This window comes from Bubalus kerabau, chromosome 13 (genome assembly GCF_029407905.1).
Source record: "Bubalus kerabau isolate K-KA32 ecotype Philippines breed swamp buffalo chromosome 13, PCC_UOA_SB_1v2, whole genome shotgun sequence".
Taxonomy (NCBI): domain Eukaryota; kingdom Metazoa; phylum Chordata; class Mammalia; order Artiodactyla; family Bovidae; genus Bubalus; species Bubalus kerabau.
This window is the reverse complement of record NC_073636.1, coordinates 66,427,271-66,446,968: the sequence shown is the minus strand read 5'-3', so window position 1 is coordinate 66,446,968 and position 19,698 is coordinate 66,427,271. Positions and strand designations below refer to the sequence as shown.

Here is a 19,698-nt window from a genome sequence, read left to right as displayed (position 1 = left end):
GGGGTTGCTCTGTGGCCAAGGTGGGATGGCCCTCAGCCTGCTCATGCCCTGCTTGTAACTCACCTTTGCTCAGGTCTCTAAAGACATCTCAGTGCGGCTGCACAAGGAGCTGGAGGCAGTGGAGAAAAAACGGGCGAGGCTGGAAGAGGAGAATGAGGAGCTTCGGCAGCGGCTTATCGAGACTGAGCTGGCCAAGCAGGTGCTGCAGACGGAGCTGGAGCGGCCGAGAGAGGTGAGGGTCCTGTCCTACCTGGAAGGGCCAGGCCTGGGCTGGGCAGGCATGTGCCAGCCCCACCCCAGCCAGCGTCTCTGAACCTCTGCTCTGCACTGTTATGCCATCCTGGCAGAGCTGTCTATTCGTTCATTGGTCCAGCACATGCTTCCTGAGCACCTCCTGTGAGAACTGTGTGCTGGACACCAAGGACACAGTGGTGCTTGAGAGACACCTGGCTCCTGACCTCCAGGAGCCCAGAGGCCAATGAAGGAGACAGCCAGCCATCAGAGGAGCACAACTGGGTGCGAGATTACCTGAGAAAACATGCAGCAATGCCCAGCCTAGAGCCCAGCCCTCTGAGCCTCAGTCTCCTCATCTGTAAAATGGGATAGTAATACTTCCAAGTCATCAGAAGGACTAAGTGGGATATATTTTATGGGTGTGCTTTAGGGACAGCCAGGCGCTCCCACTCGGTGTAGAGTCACTGCTGGGGCTGGCCTCTGACTGGTGTCTCAGCACATTTTTAGGACACAGCTGCTTCTTAAATGTGACTCCAGGCACCAGGCTCTCTGTCTTTGCTCAGGAGTGCCCCTCCCACCTGGCAGCCCGTTCTTCCTCCTGCCATGTGTTAGGTGTACAACATGTTAAGCACCATGCCAGACACTTTATATAATTTCCATAATAGGCCCAGTGAACTTGTGATTGTACCCATTTTATGGATGGGAAAATGGCCCCGAGGGAGGAAGGAATGTTCTCCAGGTCCAGTAGGGCCCACTGGGGTGCACCGATTGGAAACCACCAGCAGAGGCGATGCCTAAGGGCTGGAATCTTCCAGAAGCCAGCACTCTGTGTCCCAGGCAGCCTGGGTGCCTTCTGGCCCCAGCTGGGCCTCAGCTGTCTGACTGCTCCCGAGGCATCCTAGGATCAAATGTTGTGCTGGGGCATAGGCCTCATCTTCCCGGGGACAGGCATTCCAGCGTTCCAGGACACACCACGGCCCCGAGGCCAGAGCAGTCCTTCAGCTGCCCTTCCCGCTGGGTGTGTTAGTGTGATGTGCCAAAGGCTTCTCAGAGTGGAGAGGGAGGTATGTGCTGCTCAGGGCTTCCCAGGGCGGGGTGGGGGCCCCCTTCCCTCAGGCAGCCTCCTGTCCCCTGTGACCTGGCCTGGCCTGGTGCCAGAGGGCACCGTCTCCACACATCTCATTGTTGCCACCCTTCATAGTGAAAAGGAGAGACAGTTTTAGAAAGTGCCTTGGAGGTCAGGCTGTTCCTACTGTAAAAGAGGGGGAAAGGTTCGATGCATGAGAGAGGGTGCTCAGGGCGGGTGCTCAGGGCTGGTGCACTGGGATGACCCAGAGGAATGCGATCGGGAGGGAGGGAGGTGGGAGGTGGGTTCAGGATGGGGAACACATGTACACCCATGGCTGATTCATGTCAGTGTATGAGAAAAACCACTACAATATTGTAAAGCAATTAGCCTCCAATTAAAATAAATTAAAAAAAAAAAAGGGGGGAGAAGGAGGCCCAGAGAGGGAGAGCTTGCCTGAGGTCACCCAGCCTTTCCTTGGCTGAGATGTAGCTGAGACCCTGAAGCTACCTCCGCTTTCTAAGTCTCAGTTTCTTCCTCTGTGACGTCAGGATAATAACAGTACCTAGCTTATGAGGTTCGTGATCAGTCATAAGATTCATAGCCATAGAACACTATGAAGAAGTTAGAAAGAATAAAGTAATATGGCAGTTCCTGAAAAAAATAAACACAGAGTCACCAAATAGGCCAATTCTCTTTCTGGGTATATACCCAAAAGAATTGAAAATAGGGACATGGACAGATATTGGTACCCCCATATTCATAGCAGACCGCCCTTGTGGCTCAGTGGTAAAGAACCCCCCCTGCCAAGCAGGAGACCCAGGTTCCATCCCTGGGTCAGGAAGATCCCCTAGAGAAGGAAATGGCAACCCACTCAGTATTCTTGCTGGGAGAATCCCATGAACAGAGGAGCCTGGTGGGCTGCAGTCCCTGGGGTTGCAAAGAGTCGGACACGACTGAGCGACTAAACAACAACAGCATTCATAGCAGCATTATTCACAGTAGCCAGAAGGTACAAGCACCCTACATGTCCATCAATGAACAAAGAAATATGTAGTATGTACTTACATTGTATGTGTAATGCTAAGAAGGAATGTGATTCCAACACAGGCTACAATGTGGGTGAACCTCGAGGACATTGTGCTCGATGAAGTAAGCAAACACGACAGGACAAGTATTATATGATTCCACTCGGATGAGATACTGAGAGTAGTCAGATTCATAGAAACAGAAGTAGGTTGGAGGTTATCAGAACCTGGATGGGGGAGGGTGTGGGGAGATATTGTTTACTACATACAACATTTCAGTTTGGGGTGATGATAAAGTTCTGGAGGTGAGTGGTGATTATACCACTGAATTGTACACTTGCAAGTGGTTAAAAATGGCAGATTTTATGTTATGTATATTTTACGACCATAAAAGGAAAACATGGTTAAAATGGTAAAGTTTATATTAGGTATACTTTCCCATTTTTTTTTTTTTCAAGGTAGATACATATGCAGTGATGTGGAAAGATTTCTAAGGTACATTGTTAAGCACAAAAAGGAAATGATAGAACCATGCATGTTGTGCAATCTCGCTAATTATTTTGGAGACCTATACAGAACAAACTGGTTTTGAAGTATATGTGTCTATGCAAAAATGCATAGCCTGGAGGGAAATCTGGGGAAAAACCCACTGAACTCAGGTGTTAGAAGTGGTGGGCGTTTATGACTACTGTAGTTAGGGTTTTTTTTAGGGGGGGCATGGTGATTATTAGTGAAATTTTAAATGAAGTCAAGCATGTAAAGAGTCCTTTGTGGGGCCTGGCACACAGTAGATGCTCAGGAAACACTGGTTCACTTCCTACTTACTTATTTGGCTACAGCAGGTCTTAGTCGTGTCATGCGGATCTTTCGTCGTGACGCATGGACTCTTTAGTTGTGGTGGACAAGCTTAGTTGCCCCGCAACATTTGGGATCTTCATTCCCCCACCAGGAATCAAACCCGCGTCCCTTGCATTGCAAGGTGGATCCTTAGCCAGTGGCCCTCCAGGGAAGTCCCTCACTTCCTCTTGAAGGTGATATCAGCAGGGTTGGTTTAGCCTTCCCTCATGTCCCTTGGAGTCTTAGGATCTGGGCAGAGAGGCGTGGCCCTGTGTTTATTGGCTGATTGCCCTCTCCCCCTCCTTCTCTTTCCTGATACGGTTTCTATGGAGACAGGGGTCCCTTAGCAATTCTTCTGCCAGAGCTGCTCTAGTCCCATCACCGAGATCTGCCTTTGCCATCCTGACGGGTTGCTGTGGCGATGCTGTCACCCGGCTGGGAACAGGAGCCCCTGGCCTGAGCTGATGTGGTTGCTATGGAGATGGCACTTTGCTGGAGAGAAGGGAGGGTGGCCTGCCCCAGCCATGTTCTGCAGTGGCACTGTTGCCAGCTGGATTGCAGCTCAAAAATCGTAATAGCAGCCCCCCAACCCCAATCCAGTATCACTCCCCTTCTTTGTATTTTAGGCAGAAAGCCAATATCAATGTTGATGGGATTTATTATAATAAAGCTGCTGTGTCTGAGCGCTTCTGTACCAGGCGCTGCACTAAGCATTTTATGTGTCTTCACGTGGTGTAGCCAACAGCCTCCCAAGGTACATAGTGATTTTTGTCCCCATTTTATTTTGTTTTCTTTCTAGCCATGCTGCGAGGCTTGTGGGATCTTGGTTCCCCCACCCAGGACTGAACCCGAGCCCCTTGGCAGTGAAAACTCTGAGTCTTAAGCCCTGGACATCCAGGGAATTCCCATTTTGTCCACGTTTTATAGATGGTACTCCTCTTGGCAATTGTTTAATTGCAATATAGTCCACATACCATAAAAGTCACCATTTTATGTGTTTATTTTGGCTTGTGGGATCTTAGCTCTGTGACCAGAGATTGAACCCGGGCTCTTGGCAGTAAAAGTGTGGCGTCCTAACTGCTGGACCACCAGGGGAAAATTCACCATTTTAAAGTGTACAATTCCATGGGTTTTAATATATTCATAATGATGTGCAACCATAACCATTATCTAATTCCAGAACATTCTGTTGTCAACAGTCATTGCCCACTCCCCCCTCCCTCCGGCCCGTGGCAACCTCTCATGTATGAGTGTATGAGTGACATAGAGACTCTCTGTCTCTATGGTTTTGCCTATTGTGGACATTTCATCCAAATAGAATCAAGCAACGTGATCTTTTGTGACCGACTTTTTTCACTTAGCATCATGTTTTCAAGGTCTATGTTGAGACAGGTGTCAGTACTTCATTCCTTTTCATGGCCATATAATAATCCTTTGTATGGAGGGACCACAGTTTGTTTATCCATTCATCAGTTGATGGGCATGGGGTTGTTTCCACTTTGGGAGCTGTTATGAACTAATGCTGCTGTGAACCCTTGTGTACAGGTTTTTGGGTGGACATGTTTTCAGTTCTCTTGGGTGTATACCTGGAATGGACCTGCTGCATGTAGACGGGATAGGAGAAAGGACTCTTTGCATCTTCCAAAAGCACACTGACTCTCATGGCAATGCCCCTGTGCTCCTTGCCCCATCCAGGGGCCTTCCCGGAAGGAACCCTGCTGTGTTTCAGGACCTCTGAAGAGGCTGCTTACTCCAGTGAGGACCTCCTTCTCTGGCCCGGGCTTCTTGGCCTGATTCCCACTCTTATGGGGTAAGAAGGGCACTGACTGTAGCATCAGTTCACCTGGGCTCCCCTCTCCGTCTGCCGGATTCATCATGGCGTGCAGCCCTGCTATGGCCTGTGTGCTGCAGGACGAACTTGAACTTGGAGTCACATGGGCCTGGGTTTGAATCCTGGCTTTGCCACTTATTGGCAAGTAACTGTAGCATTGGACAAATCGTGTAACCTTTCTAGTGCTCAGTTTGTTCATTTATAAAATGGGACTATGAATCCCTGCTTCTCAGAGGTGTTTGTGAGAATTGATCAAGACAAAGCAGGTAAGGACTCGATCGGTGCTGGTTATCAGTATTGTGTCAGCACCCTGACAACCTCTATGATGGCTGTGGTCCCGAAGAAGTATTTACCTTAATCTAATAACTATGCTCCTGGGACATGCCTGGCGATCCAGTGGTAGCACTCTGCACTTGCAATGCAGCGGGGTGCGGGTTTGATCCCTGGTCAGGGAACTACGATCCCACAGGCCATGAGGCGTAGGCAAAACATAAAATTAAAAAATAAGTCGTAAGTAAATATGCTTCTGCTGCCTCTAGCAAGAAGCTCTCCATATCAGGCTGCCAGTTGCCCACAGAAGGAGCAGTTAAGTTGCAAGACTGCGCTTGCAGTTGGCGGCGTCTGTCCCAGTGATTTGATCTGGGGCCCTTGTCAAACCACTCTCTGTTTCCTCCTCCCCAGTGGTCTCCCCCAGCCAGGAACCACACCCACTCTCTAGGTTCTTCAGCCAAGAATGCCTCAGTCTTTGAGATGCACCCCCAACCCAGATCCCCCTCCACCACCACCACCACTCCGGAGGAAATTTCATCCACACAGCACAGTCTGTGTTTTCAGGAGACCTTTCCAAACATCCCCTCTAAACTGGGTGAAAATCTACCCAACTGTTTTGGCAGAAGGCTCATTTTATTCCTTGAAGGTTGGTCTTTGTTTCCTGGCAGGATGGAAGGTGTTAGCAGGCAGGGGGCCGCTGCAGTTGTGTTCCGCAGCCTCTCCAGTGCAGGCTGGGGGGGCGCGGGCACCATCCTGGTCTCCCCAAGAAGGGAGTGAAGGGCAAGTGGGGACAGAGTTCCTGCTGCTACTAGGAGCCGTTAGACCAGCGATGCTTAGAGGCGCCACCCTGGCTGCCCAGAGGCGGCCTTGTGCGTTGCTCGTGGGTGGGGAAGCCCCCTGCTGCTTGGCAGCCAAGGAGTGTGCCCTCGGGGTCCGGTACATGTGACTGGCATTCCTGTGGGTGCTCAGGCGTTGTCCTGCCCCACCCCACCCCATCCCACCCTGCAAGGCTCAGGAACAGAACATCTGCCCCTGGGGGCTCCACAAAGGGGCTCTGATGTCCTGGCTCCCTGGAGGGAGCCCCGCCTGACCAGCCGCTGCCGTGCAAAGGGGAGGAAGGACTGTGTGCTCTGTGAGCCTGCCTTGTTTTCCCTCCAGAGCCGCAGAGCACTATGGGAGCCCACGTGGCTGAGATGGGGTTGGGGCAGGGTCCGTTCCATCCGGAAAAGACTGGAGCCACTCTGGTCCTGAAAAGGTTTCCTGCTTCAGCCCCTCTTCTCTGCCCACCGCCTGTACTTTCTTTCTTTTTTTAAAAAATTTATTTTTATTTATTTGGCTGCCCTGGGTCTAAGTTGCAGCATGTGGGATCTTTACCTGTGGCATGTGGGATCTAGTTTCCTGACCAGGGATTGAACCCGGGCCCCCTCCATTGGGAACGTGGAATCTTAGCCACTGGACCACCAGAGAAGTCCTGCCCTCCTTTTCTGGTGGGCACTCAGAGCGCCCCCTCTGCCTATTGAAAAGGCGTTCATGACTTTCCTCGGGGAAAGTACGTTAAAAAAAACACAACAAAATAAAACCCTTTACTATAACTTTCTCCTTTCACCTGACAGTTAACATATGCTTAGTAGAGAAAGACTACAAAATACAAGGAAGCCATAAGGAGAAAAGTTTCACCTGTAGCCCACTATTCAGAGGGAATTCCTCTGTGCAATTACCAGATTACTGTTTGGGTCTGAGTTCTTTCCAATCTGTTGTATTTCCAGTATGTTTTTCTATGTGTGCACACATATTGAAATGTACATATGCATTTGTTTTGACTAGAAAAGTAATACAAGGTCAGTGAAACAAAAATTTCATTACAAAAACACATAAATGCATGCCTAGCATACCTCTAAGGCTGGACACAGCAGATTCTGGTTGCCTTGGTTGCCTGGGGTGAGACAGCCGGTTAATGGGTTCACTGTATTCCCTGATGCTGGAAAAGATCGAAGGCAGGAAGAGAAGGGGACGACAGAGGATGAGATGGTTGGATGGCATTACCGACTCAATGGACATAGTTTGAGTAAACTCTGGGAGTTGGTGATGGGAGGCCTGACGTGCTACGGTCCATGGGGTCACAAAGAGTCGGACATGACTGAGCAGCTAAACTGAACTGAACTGTATTCCCTTTTGGATTTTTTGGAAGTTAAATGAATGTGAGCGTGCTCTCCAAAATATAAGAAATGATAAAAACCATGCATAAAAGAAGAAAGCCTCCCCTAACCACTTCCCTCAATTCAATGCCTGCTTCAGCGTAACCCATGATTTTAGTTTGTGCCTTTTCAGGCCTTTCTCTGTGCTTTACAATGTATAGTTGTTTCTGTATGTATTTTTCAAAATAAAGATGGGATTATGTTATAAGCACAGTTTCTGTAACATACATGATAATGTAGCATGAACACAGGCTGTCTTTTTAAATGCTGGATGTTTGGGGGTTTTCTTCTGCTTAAGGTGCTTATTATAAAAATCAAAGATCACAGAGCCAAGTAAACATAGGAAGGAAAGAAAGTCTAAAAGAACACCATCTATTTCAGTATTTTAAACACAGAGCCAGAGGTCTAGAAGGAGCTCCAGCCAACCTTTGGCTGTGGTCACCCTCAGGAGATTGGGTGAGGGTATAAACAGGGGGACTCCTGCTTTGTCAGCATAGTATAGATTTACAGTGAGAATATAGCTTTATGTATTAATTTACTTTTTAAAAATTATGTAATTTTTAAAAAACTTTAAGGAGAAAACACTGGTGGACTATGTCTTCACTTCTCTCAAAAACATGTGGGGTTAGAAAGGTGAGACGTGCAAGTTCTCTGTACTCTCCTTGTTTTCAACTGGGTGTATATTCTTTAAATCATATCCCCCCACCATGCACATGCACACATGTATACCCACATGCATGTGTCTTATTTTTATAAAGATGGTAACACATTCTAGTTTTTAAAAAAATAATTTTATTTATGTATTTATTTTTGGCTGTGCTGGGTCTTTGTTGGCACTTGGGCTCCTCTCTAGTTGTGGTGCGTTGGCTTCTCATTACAGTGGCTTCTCTTGTTGCGGTGCACGGGCTCTAGTGTGTGCGGGCTTCAGCAGCTGCAGCACGTGGGCTCGGTAGTTGCGGCTCCCCGGCTGTAGAGCCCAGCCTCAGTAGTTCTGGTGCAGCCACTTTGTTGCCCCACGGCTTGTGGGATCTTCCCAGATCAGGCATCAATCCTGTGTCTCCTGCATAGGGAGGTGGATTCTTATCCACTGAGCCATCAGGGAAGCCCCCCTCTAGCTTGTCTTAAATAACAGCTTTCTTGAGATATAATTCACTTACCATAAAGGTTGTCTTTTTTAAAGGGTAGAGTTCAGTGGTTTTTAGAGTACTCAGAGTTGTACAGCCACCACGGCTCCCTAATCCAGAACATCTTCATCGCCCTACAAAGAAACCTCAAGCCATCGAGTCACTCCCCACTCCCTCTTCCTCCCTGGCAACCACTAATCTACTTTTGGCCTTTGTGGATTTGCCTCTTCTGGACTTTTCATATAAATGGAATCATATGCGATGTGTCCTCCTGTGACAGGCTTCCTTTACTCAGCACAGTGTTTCCAAGCATGTTGTAACATCGATCAGGACGCCATGCTTTCCCATGGCTGACGAATATTCCCCTGGGTGGATATACCATGTTTTATTATCCATTCATCAGTTGGTGGACGTTTGGGTTGCAGGTTTTGTTTTACAGTTTCCTTCCTTCTGTCTCAGAGTTTATCATGTCAGTGAATTTCACTCTCCCACTGCCCTTTTTAATGACTTCAGGTTTTGTATCATCTCAGTCCTTTATATGTAATGGCTGGGACCTCTCAGTGCCTCTGGGAACCCCTGGCTCCCCTTCCTGTCACCCACTTGCCTCCTCCAGGAGGTCTGCAGTAGTGATTTAATCTGTAGCTCAGTTTTGTAGATGATGGAGTGGAGTTTCTGGGAGAGGAAGTGGTTCACCCAGGCGTCCCACCTGAGTTCCCGGACCCACCCATCAGCTTGTGATGTGAAAGTGTTTTATGCTCAGTTCTGTCTCACTCTTTGCAACCCCATGGACTATAGCCCGCCAGGCTCCTCTGTCCATGGGATTTTCCAGGCAAGAACACTGGAGTGGGTGACCATTTCCTTCTCCAGGAGATCTTCCTGATGCAGGGACCAAACCCGGGTCTCCCGCATTGCGGGCAGATTCTTTCCCATCTGAGCTACCAGGGAAGCCCAATACACTTGCGATAGGCAGGCCCAGATCTGCAACCCTGACCATCTGACTCCAGACCCCCCACCTCACCACTGAGGGAGGGGGTCTCTCTCTGAGCATCCCCTTCCCAGACCTCTTTTGTGGGAGGAGCTCTTTGTGGAAAGACTTGTTTTGTGACCCTCACCCACCTTCCCTACTCTTAGCTTTTGAAAGATTCCCCCATCAGCCCTTCTCAAATACTGCCTTCCTGCTCTTGGCACCCAGCGTCTGAAATATCAGCCTCTGCCTTCCTGCCTCATTTACATTTCAAAAGGTCTCTTTAGAATTTGACTGGGCTTTAAGATAAACTTAAGAGCATGACTCGGGTTCATCTTCCTCCCTAGCTCTGTAGTTCCAACCTTAGCTGCACATTAGAATCACCTGGGAAGCTATTTAGAAATACTGATGCCTGGGACCTACTCAGACCAATGATGTGAGAATCTCTGGGGCTGGGATCTTGGGTATCAATTTTTTAAATTTCCCCTAGGTAATTCTGATTTGCCCCCAGGTTGAGAGCCACTGTGCTGGGTCCACTCTGGCCTCTGTTGAAGAGGATACATTTTCTCCTTCCAGTTTTTGGAGCTAGAGCAAGAGTTCTGTCCAGAACTGGTCCCACGTCAGCTCTGGTTTTGCTGTGGGACCTCTCTCTTGCCTTCAGTAAAGAGGAGGCTTGGTTCTCACCTCCAGGGGTGGGGTGTGAGAGGTGGCGGACAGGAAGCACATGTATTCAAACTTCTTGGAAGCATGCTCAAAGATTACCTGCCCGACTTGAAAAGTCAAATGCAACCCCAAAGTGGTTTTATACTCCACTAAGTGAAATACTCACTCCTCTCAAGGGAAGATGTGGTCAATGGACTCATGCCTCTGAGTGACTTTTTTAAATGCTGAGAAACTTCAGAAAAGATGATTGTAACAGTTCCTCAAATTCCCCTCTATAGAACTTGTGCCATTTTGCGTTCTTGCCACTGATATTGAGTGTTCCTGTTTTTCCATTGCTTCATCAATAGAAAGTGTTGTCAGATATTTGGATTTTTGCCAATCTGATAGGTGAGAAATTGTATCTCAGTGTAGTTTTAATTTGCATTTCTCTTCCATGAATAGGGAACCATCTTCCTATGGTTGGAGCCATTTACCCCTCTTTGCCTGTGAACTGGTTTTCATCTCTCTAGCCCATTTCTCTGTAGGTTTGTTGGACTTTATCTTGTGACTCTCTTTATGTATATAGGATATTAACCATTTGTCAGTGTCATACACTGCAAATATTTTTTCCCAGTTAGTCATTTATATTTTTACTTTTCTTAGAGCATTTCTTTGCCCCAGATAGAATTTGCTTATCTAATCAAATATATCAATTTCTTCCCCTATTGCTTCTGTATTTTTGTGTGTTTTTTTTTTTTTTTTTTTTTTGCCTCATTGTGCAGCCTGTGAGATCCTAGTTCCCCCAACCAGGGATAGAACCCTCGCCCCTGCACTGGGAGCATGGAGTCTTAACCACTGGAGCACCAGGAAAATCCCTGCTTCTGTGTTTTTGAATCATGATGATTATCAGAGCCTATCTGCATGAAAACCTACCATTTACATTGTAAAAAAAAAAAAGATCAGTTCCTCATCATTTCTAAGCCTCTTATATAATTATGATTTGTTTTACCATATTCATTTTGCTTATTAATGTGTGTTAGTCGCTCAGTTGTGTCCAACTCTTTGCGACCCCATGGACTGTAGCCAGGCTCCTCTGCCCATGGAATTCTCCAGGCAAGAATACTGGAGCGGGTTACCATTCCCTTCTCCAGGGGATCTTCCTGACCCAGGGATGACACCCTGGTCTCCCACATTTCAGGCAGCTTCTTTACCATCTGAGCCACCAGGGAAGCCACCTGGAGTTCCATGTAAAAGTGATATCATACAGTATTTGTCTTTCCCTGTCTGATTTATTTCACTTAATATAAGAGAAATATTACTGTTTATTAATATCCACTCTGAATTAAAGTTCTCACTACAATGCCGGTTTCTTGAGCTCAGGATTCCCCCTGAGATGGAGATTTGCATGCAGAGGCTTATGGAAGCATCCTCCTGGAATAACGCCATCAGAGATGGAGGCAGCAGGAGAAGCTGAGTTGCGGAGCATTCATACTCATGGCTTCAGCTGATCCGATGGGGAGCTCTAGAGCTGGTGTGGGAAGAGGGCATGGACTAGTCATTGAATGTGGCTTCCCCCCATTGCCCCCCTCGCCCCCACAGGGAGGGCACAAGACCTTGGTTGAGGTAGTTGCCCTCAGCCAGTGACCATCGCTGGAAGGGGGACTAGAGGAATGTTCTAGTACTAAGGGGAGGATCTGGGCATAACACTCCAATATCCCCCTGGGGTACCCTGTCTGTCATGGTCCCTGCTGTATTCTCCATGCCTTACTTTGCCTGGCACATGATGGGTGCTCAGGGAGTCTTTGGTGAATGAATGAAAGACAAACAAGAATGGAAACCCAGATCTTCCAGGTCTTGGGCTCAAGCCAATTAGATCACAATTCTGGGGTGGGACAGAGGGGAGGAACCCTGGGAAGGTGGGTTCAGAATCATCTTAAGTACTGACCTGGCTCTCCATTTGCAGTCTCTGGGTGGTCTTAAGACTCCTCTAACTCAGCAGTTGGTGCTGCTCAAGGCTGGCCATGGCTGGGCTGGGCTGGCCGGGGAGGGCAGCGGTTCTCAGCGGAACCCTGGCTACCACGACTGCTCTTGGATGTGCATCACCCTTGTGAGCTTTCAGTTCAATTTCTTTTTAATCCTCCTCCAGCACTCCTTGAAGAAAAGAGGAACGCGCTCCCTGGGGAAGACGGACAAGAAGTCTTCGGTGCAGGTACTTCTGGTCAGCCTCCACAGCCGCAGGCGGCATAACCCCAAGCGGCAGGTTTTAGTCTGAAGGCCCCTGGCTTAACAAGTGGCCCGAGGAGTCCCCAGAGGTGTCCACCCCTCCCCTGTTTCTACTCCGTCCTCCCCTTGTTCATTTTCTTAGTTTTGATGCCAGCTTTACTTCTCCAAACTATGCCCTGAACCCGTGGTTCTCACATGCTCTGCTCTGTATAGTGCTGTCTGTAGCACAGGTCAGGCACAGAATACAGTTAGTCTCAAGTGGTTCTGGATGATCAGGGTGTCAGGCACTTTTTATATATTGTCTCCTTTAATTTTCTTCATGGTCTGTTGGGGGCGGCGTTATTGCCCCATTTTACAGATGAGAAAACTGCAGTAGCAATGGTAGTAGTACTAGCAGCAACAGTCACCCTGACAGAATGTCACTTACTCCAGGAAGCCCTCCTGGACTCCTCAGGCTATATGTGTGCCCCATTTGTGTGCTGCGTCCGCCTCTCTGCCTCCTCTCTGGACCCCCAGCGCCTTAAGCGTCAAGACTCTCTTCCCAGCACCTAGTAGTTAGAGCTCCCAGAAACGGTGTGGCTGAGCCTCCCAACACTAACTTTCCTGGCTCCTGCCTGTTCCCTGTTCCCCCTCCGGCCCCAGGAGGACAGCGCGGACCTGAAGTGCCAGCTGCACTTTGCAAAGGAAGAGTCGGCTCTCATGTGCAAGAAGCTCACCAAGCTGGCCAAGGAGAACGACGGCATGAAGGAGGAGCTGCTCAAGTACCGCTCGCTCTACGGGGACCTAGACGGCGCCCTGTCGGCGGAGGAGCTGGCGGACGCCCCCCACTCACGGGAGACGGAGCTCAAGGTGCATCTGAAGCTGGTGGAGGAGGAAGCCAACCTGCTGAGCCGCCGCATCGTGGAGCTGGAGGTGGAGAACCGCGGCCTGCGGGCCGAGATGGACGACATGAAGGATCACGGTGGCGGAGGCAGCTGCGGGGGCCCGGAGGCTCGCCTGGCCTTCTCCGCGCTGGGCGGTGGCGAGTGCGGGGAGAGCCTGGCGGAGCTGCGTCGACACCTGCAGTTCGTGGAGGAGGAAGCCGAGCTGCTGCGGCGCTCCTCCGCCGAGCTGGAGGACCAGAACAAGCTGCTGCTGAGCGAGCTGGCCAAGTACCGCTCGGAGCACGAGCTGGACGTGACGCTGTCGGAGGACAGCTGCTCGGTGCTCAGCGAGCCCTCGCAGGAGGAGCTGGCGGCCGCCAAGCTGCAGATCGGCGAACTCAGCGGCAAGGTCAAGAAGCTGCAGTATGAGAACCGCGTGCTCCTCTCCAATCTCCAGCGCTGTGACCTGGCTTCCTGCCAGAGCACGCGGCCCATGCTGGAGACGGACGCCGAGGCTGGCGACTCCGCCCAGTGCGTGCCAGCTTCCCTGGCTGAGGCTCCGGGGCCTGCAGCCGCTCGGCTCTGCCGGGCCCGGGAGGCTGAGGCTTTGCCGGGGCTGCGGGAGCAGGCCGTCCTGGTCAGCAAGGCCATCGACGTCCTGGTGGCCGACGCCAACGGCTTCTCGGCCGGCCTACGCCCCTATCTGGACAACGAGTGCGCCGACTTCCGGCTGCTCGAGGCCCCAGACAACAATAGCGAGGGCCCCAGGGACGCCAAGCTGATGCATGCTCTCCTGGTGCGGCTGAGCCTGCTCCAGCAGGAGCTCAACGCCTTCACGAGGAAGGCGGACTCGGTCCTAGGGGGCCCCGTCAAGGAGCCTCCGGAGCCCTTCTCCACACTGCCTGCCTTGAGCTCCCAGGGGCCCTCCAAGGAGATTCTTCTGGCCAAAGACCTTGGCTCAGACTTCCAGGTAAGACGTCCCAGGCAAGGGCCCTATTGCTTTTTTTTTTTTTTTGCCTGGCCGCACTGTGCAGCAGGCAAAACTTTTCCGATCAGAGATGGAACCCACGCCCCCTGGTGCGAAGTCTTAACCACTGGCTGTGCAGTGCTAAGTCGCTTCAGTCATGCCCGACCCTCTGCGACCCCATGGACTGTGGCCCGCCAGGCTCCTCTGTCCCTGGGATTCTCCAGGCAAGAATACTGGAGTGGGTTGCCATGGCCTCCTCCAGGGCATCTTCCCAGCCCAGGGATCGAACTGGCCTCTCTTAAGTCTCCTGCATTGGCAGGCTGGTTCTTCACCACTAGCACCACTAGGAAGCCCCTTAACCACTGGACCGACCACCTGGGAACTCCCCTATTACTTTTCATATATTTGTGTATACACACACACACACACACACATATATATATAAACCTTTTACTGAACCATATTGTACAGAGACACACACAAAACACAAATGTGCAGCTTAATGAATTTTCCCAAGGTGAGCACACCCATGTCATCATCAAGATGATAAGAACCCCAGCAGCCCCTCCTCAGGTCCCCTTTTAGCCACTGTCCCCACTCCCAAGGTAACCCTTCTCTCAATTCAGTTCTGTCTTTGAACTTTGCATAAATTGAATCACACAGAACACACTCACCTGGGCCTGACTTCTTTCACTCACCATTACGTTTGCTGTCTCAGGTAGAAGTAGTTCCGAGTGTTCTCCAGACCAGATATGACCTCATGGAGTGAATATACCACAGTTCCTTTAGTCGTTCACCATTGATAGATACAGGCTCCTCTGTCCATGGGATTCTTCAGGCAAGCACACTGGAGTGGGTTGCCATGCCTTCCTCCAGGGGATCTTTCCCACCTGAGTCTCTTTTATCTCCTGCATTGGCAGGTGGGCTCTTTCCCACTAGCACCACCTGGGAAGCCCCTAAGACCTGACACAGTCAAATAAAGTTAATTCATTTAAAAAAACAAAAACAATTCATGGAGAAGTTGCAGTGCGCCAACCACCGGAGGTGAGTCCACTTAGGTCCCTGCCCTCAGGTGCCCGGTCAGAGGCTCCCACAGAGCTGGGGGCCTGGAATGGGTGCTGTTTCTGGCCCCCCCCACATGCCCCTCCTCGGGGTCACCTTTAGTTTCTTCTGCTTGTGCCTCTAGGTGCAGCCTCCTGACCTCAGGGACCTGCCAGAATGGGAGCCCAGGATACGAGAGGCCTTCCACACCAGCGACTTGGACTCCAAGTCGGACCCTAGCCGGAGCTTCAGGCCTTACCGAGCTGAAGACAATGATTCCTACGCCTCTGAGGTGGGTCTGGGCCCACACAAGCAGGGGCGAGGGGTAGGAGGAGAGTGCCTGAGGTGACTCAAGAACAGAGTGACCTGTGGAGAATCTTAGCCGGTGTTGATATGGATTCTGAGTGTTTCCTTTGGTTCCAAGCTTCCTGGCAACAAGGGCTGGATGAGAAACAAGGAAGTTTGGGCCATTCTCAGGACCTGATGACAGGAAGTTTATAAACTCATCTGAGGAAGTTTTTTTTTTTTAATTTATTTTTGGCTGTGCTGGATCTTCATTGCTGCCAGCTTTCTCTTGTTGCAGCAGGCAGGGGCTACTCTTCCTTGCCGTGCGCAGGCGTCTTGCGGTGGCTTCTCTGGTTGCAGAGCACAAAGTCTAGGCTATGGACCTCAGAACCCGGGCCCTCTGCATTGAGAGTGCAGAGTCTTAACCTCAGGACCACCTGGAAAGTCCCTCAAGTAATTTTAATAAGCTGAACACTGGTGTGTAATCAGCAAGCAGATCAATGAATAACCCATGACCTGTCCCTGGAAGCTTCCCTTCTAGTCCCCATTTAGTCACATCCTGACTTCTAACCAGATAGATTTGTTTTGCCTGTTTGGCTCCAAATCCTTATAAACAGAATTTCCCCTGAAAATGTAGAGTTTTATTGTCTTTTTCGTAGGAGTTTCTTATATTATAAACAGCAAATAATTAGAATCCCTAAATAGCATAGCATAAGGATGGAAAAAGAAAATCAAGATCACAAGATTAACACATAGTTAACTACTGTGAATGTTTAGTTTGTTTAACTTGTTATTGAAATATAGTGTAAAAATATACATATAGTAAAGGGCACTATCCTTTTTGTTTTTTTTGGCCACACTCTCAGCTTGTGGGATCTTAGTTCCCTGACCTGCACCTTCGGCGGTGAAAGCACGTTGTCCTAACCACTGGACCACCAGGGAATTACCAAGGGCACTATCCTTAAGTGTACAGTTGAATGGATTTTTACATAAGTATAGACCCATTAAACACATATATTTGATCCCTGACTTACCTAAGCTGTTTGTAAATTATTACAGTTATAAACAATGAGATGAACATTTTTGTGAATTCACTTAGTTTTCATAGTATATTTTCCTCAAATAAATTTTTGCCAGAAAGTATCGAGTTAAAATTCTAATAATAGCTAGATTTGATGTGCACTGTTTCATTTCATCGTCATGACAACCCACTGAAGTAGGGCCTGCCATCAGCCTGGAGTATACGTGAAGGCTAGCTTGGGTCTGACTTCCTGCTGTCTCGCTCCCCTCTGACTGTCATCCTTTGACTGCAGTTTCTGTCCTTCTGCTCTCTCCCTGCTCCTCATCTGTGTCCCTCATCTCGACCCCAGATCAAGGAGCTGCAGCTGGTGCTGGCCGAGGCCCACGACAGCCTCCGGGGCCTGCAAGAGCAGCTCTCCCAGGAGCGGCAGCTCCGGAAGGAGGAGGCCGAAAGCTTCAATCAGAAAATGGTGCAGGTGGGTGGGGTCCTATCCCGCACCTCCTGCAGCCTCTCTTCCCTGAACTGAGGGCGGAGACCCTGGCGGCCCTTGGGTTTTCAGAGGCAAGCATGTGAGGGGCAACCTGTGTCTTTGCACGCGTGCTGCACTGGTGCTTATGCATTAACTGTGCTGGGCTGGAATCCCGGGCTTGTCATGGACTGTGTGACCTGAGGCCCATCCTGTCTCCTTTTGGGGCCTCAGTGTCCCATCTATGAAGTATTGCCCTGCTCAGAGCTGAAGTTCTGCATTAGAAAGTCCATAGTCCTAGTTGGTAGTCAAGATGGTAGTTCTACTAGTAGAAATCATTTATGAAGCCCTTACTCTCTGTCAGGATTGCAATGCACTTTCCACACATCATGTCCTTTAATCCTCATGTTTTCCCCTGTGAGGTGTCCCCCTTTTACACCTGGAAAAACTGATGCCCAGAGGGCTGAAGTGCTTTGTCCAGGACTCCACTTGCAGGGCGAGGTGGAGCTGGGATTCTAATCCAGGTTATTGGCTCCCTCTGAGCCATGATACCTCGTTGCTTCCTAGGGTATTCATGTCAGCCTTCCTCACCCCAAGCATGGCCTTTGCTTTGCATGTTGGGTCACCCCTCCCTGCCATCATCACTCACCCTCCCAGGTGTCTCATTAAATGTGAGAGTCCACGTGAAACACTGGTGCCGGGTACGAACTCATTGTGAAAAAGTGAAAGTGTTAGTCGCTCAATCTTTTCTGACTCTTTGCCACCCATGGACTGTAGCCTGCCACGCTCCTCTGTCCATGGGATTCTCCAGGCAAGAATACTGGAGTGGGTAGTCATTCCCTTCTCCAGGGGATCTTCCTGACCCAGGCATTGAACCTGGGTCTTCTGCATTGCAGGCAGATTCTTTACCATCTGAGCCACCAGGGAAGCCCACCTGGGCTCATTAGATAAAGCCAGTGTTTTTATAATCAGAGCGGGTTCAGATCCCAGCATTTCCACTGATTACTGTGATTGCTGCTGTTTTTATGAGTTTCCTTTCTCTGGAGTAGCAGAGGGAGCTGTTTGTTTCAACAGAATGAACTGCTAGTGGTAGAATCCCCAGCAGGGTCACCACTAGGCACCACATGTAATTTCTGCCTTTATCTGAGGCCTGGAATGGGAAGAATCGGGGTCCCCAAGACAGCTGGGGTGGCTCACGCTTTGGTCCCTCTTGCAGCTGAAGGAGGACCAGCAGAGGGCGCTCCTACGGCGCGAGTTTGAGCTCCAGAGTCTGAGCCTACAGCGGAGGCTGGAGCAGAAATTCTGGAGCCAGGAGAAGAACATGTTGGTGCAGGAGTCCCAGCAGTTCAAGCACAACTTCCTCCTGCTCTTCATGAAGCTCAGGTGGTTCCTCAAGCGCTGGCGGCAGGGCAAGGTTTTGCCCAGCGAGGGGGATGACTTCCTTGAGGTATGGTTCCCCTGGGACTGGGACTGGGGTGGGAGTGGGGTGGAAGAGAGAGGAGGGGAAGGGGCACCCAGCTGGGTCAACACAGCCCTGGGGCTCAGATCCGAGCCATCAGCTTGCAGCTTCCATCCCAGCATTCGTTCACTCATTTGCATCAGTTTGTTGAGAGCCAGCTCTTCACTGAGTGCGGTGGTAGGTGCTGGGGATACGGTGGTGAAGACTTGGTCCCAGACTCTCCAGGAGGAGGTCTCCTTGGGGGCTAGAAGGTCTTTACCGCCTCTCTGGTATTCCTTGGTTTCTCTCTTTAACATGCCTGAGTCTTCAGCTGGCAACCGCATCTGGGTGAATTTAATGATCTAGTTTTGTTGCTTTTGCATTATATGCAAATAGGATACCTATTAATGTTTTTTTAATCTTTTAAGGTATAATTTAGTAAAATGCACACATCTTACATGTACAGCTGATGAAGTTTTATAGTATACACCCCGCAGATACACAGTATAGCATCCCCCAGATTAAAATGAGCACATTTCCAGTGCCCCAGAACATTCCCCAGTTCCCCAGGTGATATGCCCATCCCAGCAGTCAGCACTGTTCTGGCTTCATAAACACCATGGATTAATTTCACCTGTTCTAAAACTTCATATAAAGACGTCTAGTCTTTTGTGTCCGGCTTTTGCTTAATAGGCATACAGAATCCTCCCAGATCAGGGATCGAACCCATGTCTCCTGCATTGACAGGCAGATTCTTTACTACTGAGATAACAGGGAAGCCCCTAATTTATTTTTAATGTTATCTTTGACAATGGTAATGGACAGTGACTTTCCATTTTTAGTAATAATATCAACTTCCTTTTTAATTTTAATTTTATTTAAAAAAATATTTATTTATTTGGCTGAGCCGAGTCTTAGTTGCGGCATGCAGTATCTTTAGTTGCAACATGTGGGGTCTAATTCCCTGACCAGGGCTCGAACCCCAGCCCCCTGCATTGAGAGCTTGAAGTCTTAGTCACTGGACCAACAGAGGAGTCCCTCACCTGTCTTTTTTACATTTATTTCTTTAACTAGAAGGAGTAGGTTGACTTAAAAGCATCAGTGATAGTCCAGGTAGTATTTGGGTGTGGCAGGAAAAAGGACAAGTGGGGCTTTGGGAATGTGTGAAGGTTGGGAAGGACTCACGTGGCCCGTTGGTCCCTC

General features: G+C 49.6%; 1 protein-coding gene and 1 long non-coding RNA gene across 2 annotated transcripts in view; one reads left to right on the top strand and one right to left on the bottom strand.

The window, feature by feature from the left end:
- Positions 1-19,698, top strand: part of MTCL2 (microtubule crosslinking factor 2) — a 72,419-nt gene that overhangs the window by 30,200 nt on the left and 22,521 nt on the right. The window contains exons 3-8 of the mRNA XM_055544979.1: positions 74-232; positions 12,338-12,400; positions 13,057-14,247; positions 15,431-15,577; positions 16,941-17,066; positions 18,274-18,504. Of these exons, the coding sequence (XP_055400954.1) occupies positions 74-232; positions 12,338-12,400; positions 13,057-14,247; positions 15,431-15,577; positions 16,941-17,066; positions 18,274-18,504 (1,917 nt within the window). The remainder of the gene's footprint in view (positions 1-73; positions 233-12,337; positions 12,401-13,056; positions 14,248-15,430; positions 15,578-16,940; positions 17,067-18,273; positions 18,505-19,698) is intronic.
- On the bottom strand, positions 11,461-15,127 carry LOC129625911 (uncharacterized). The gene is made up of 3 exons (XR_008701650.1): positions 14,919-15,127; positions 12,137-12,367; positions 11,461-11,719 (listed from the first exon to the last, which is right to left on the bottom strand). It is a non-coding gene; the product is annotated as an uncharacterized LOC129625911 (long non-coding RNA).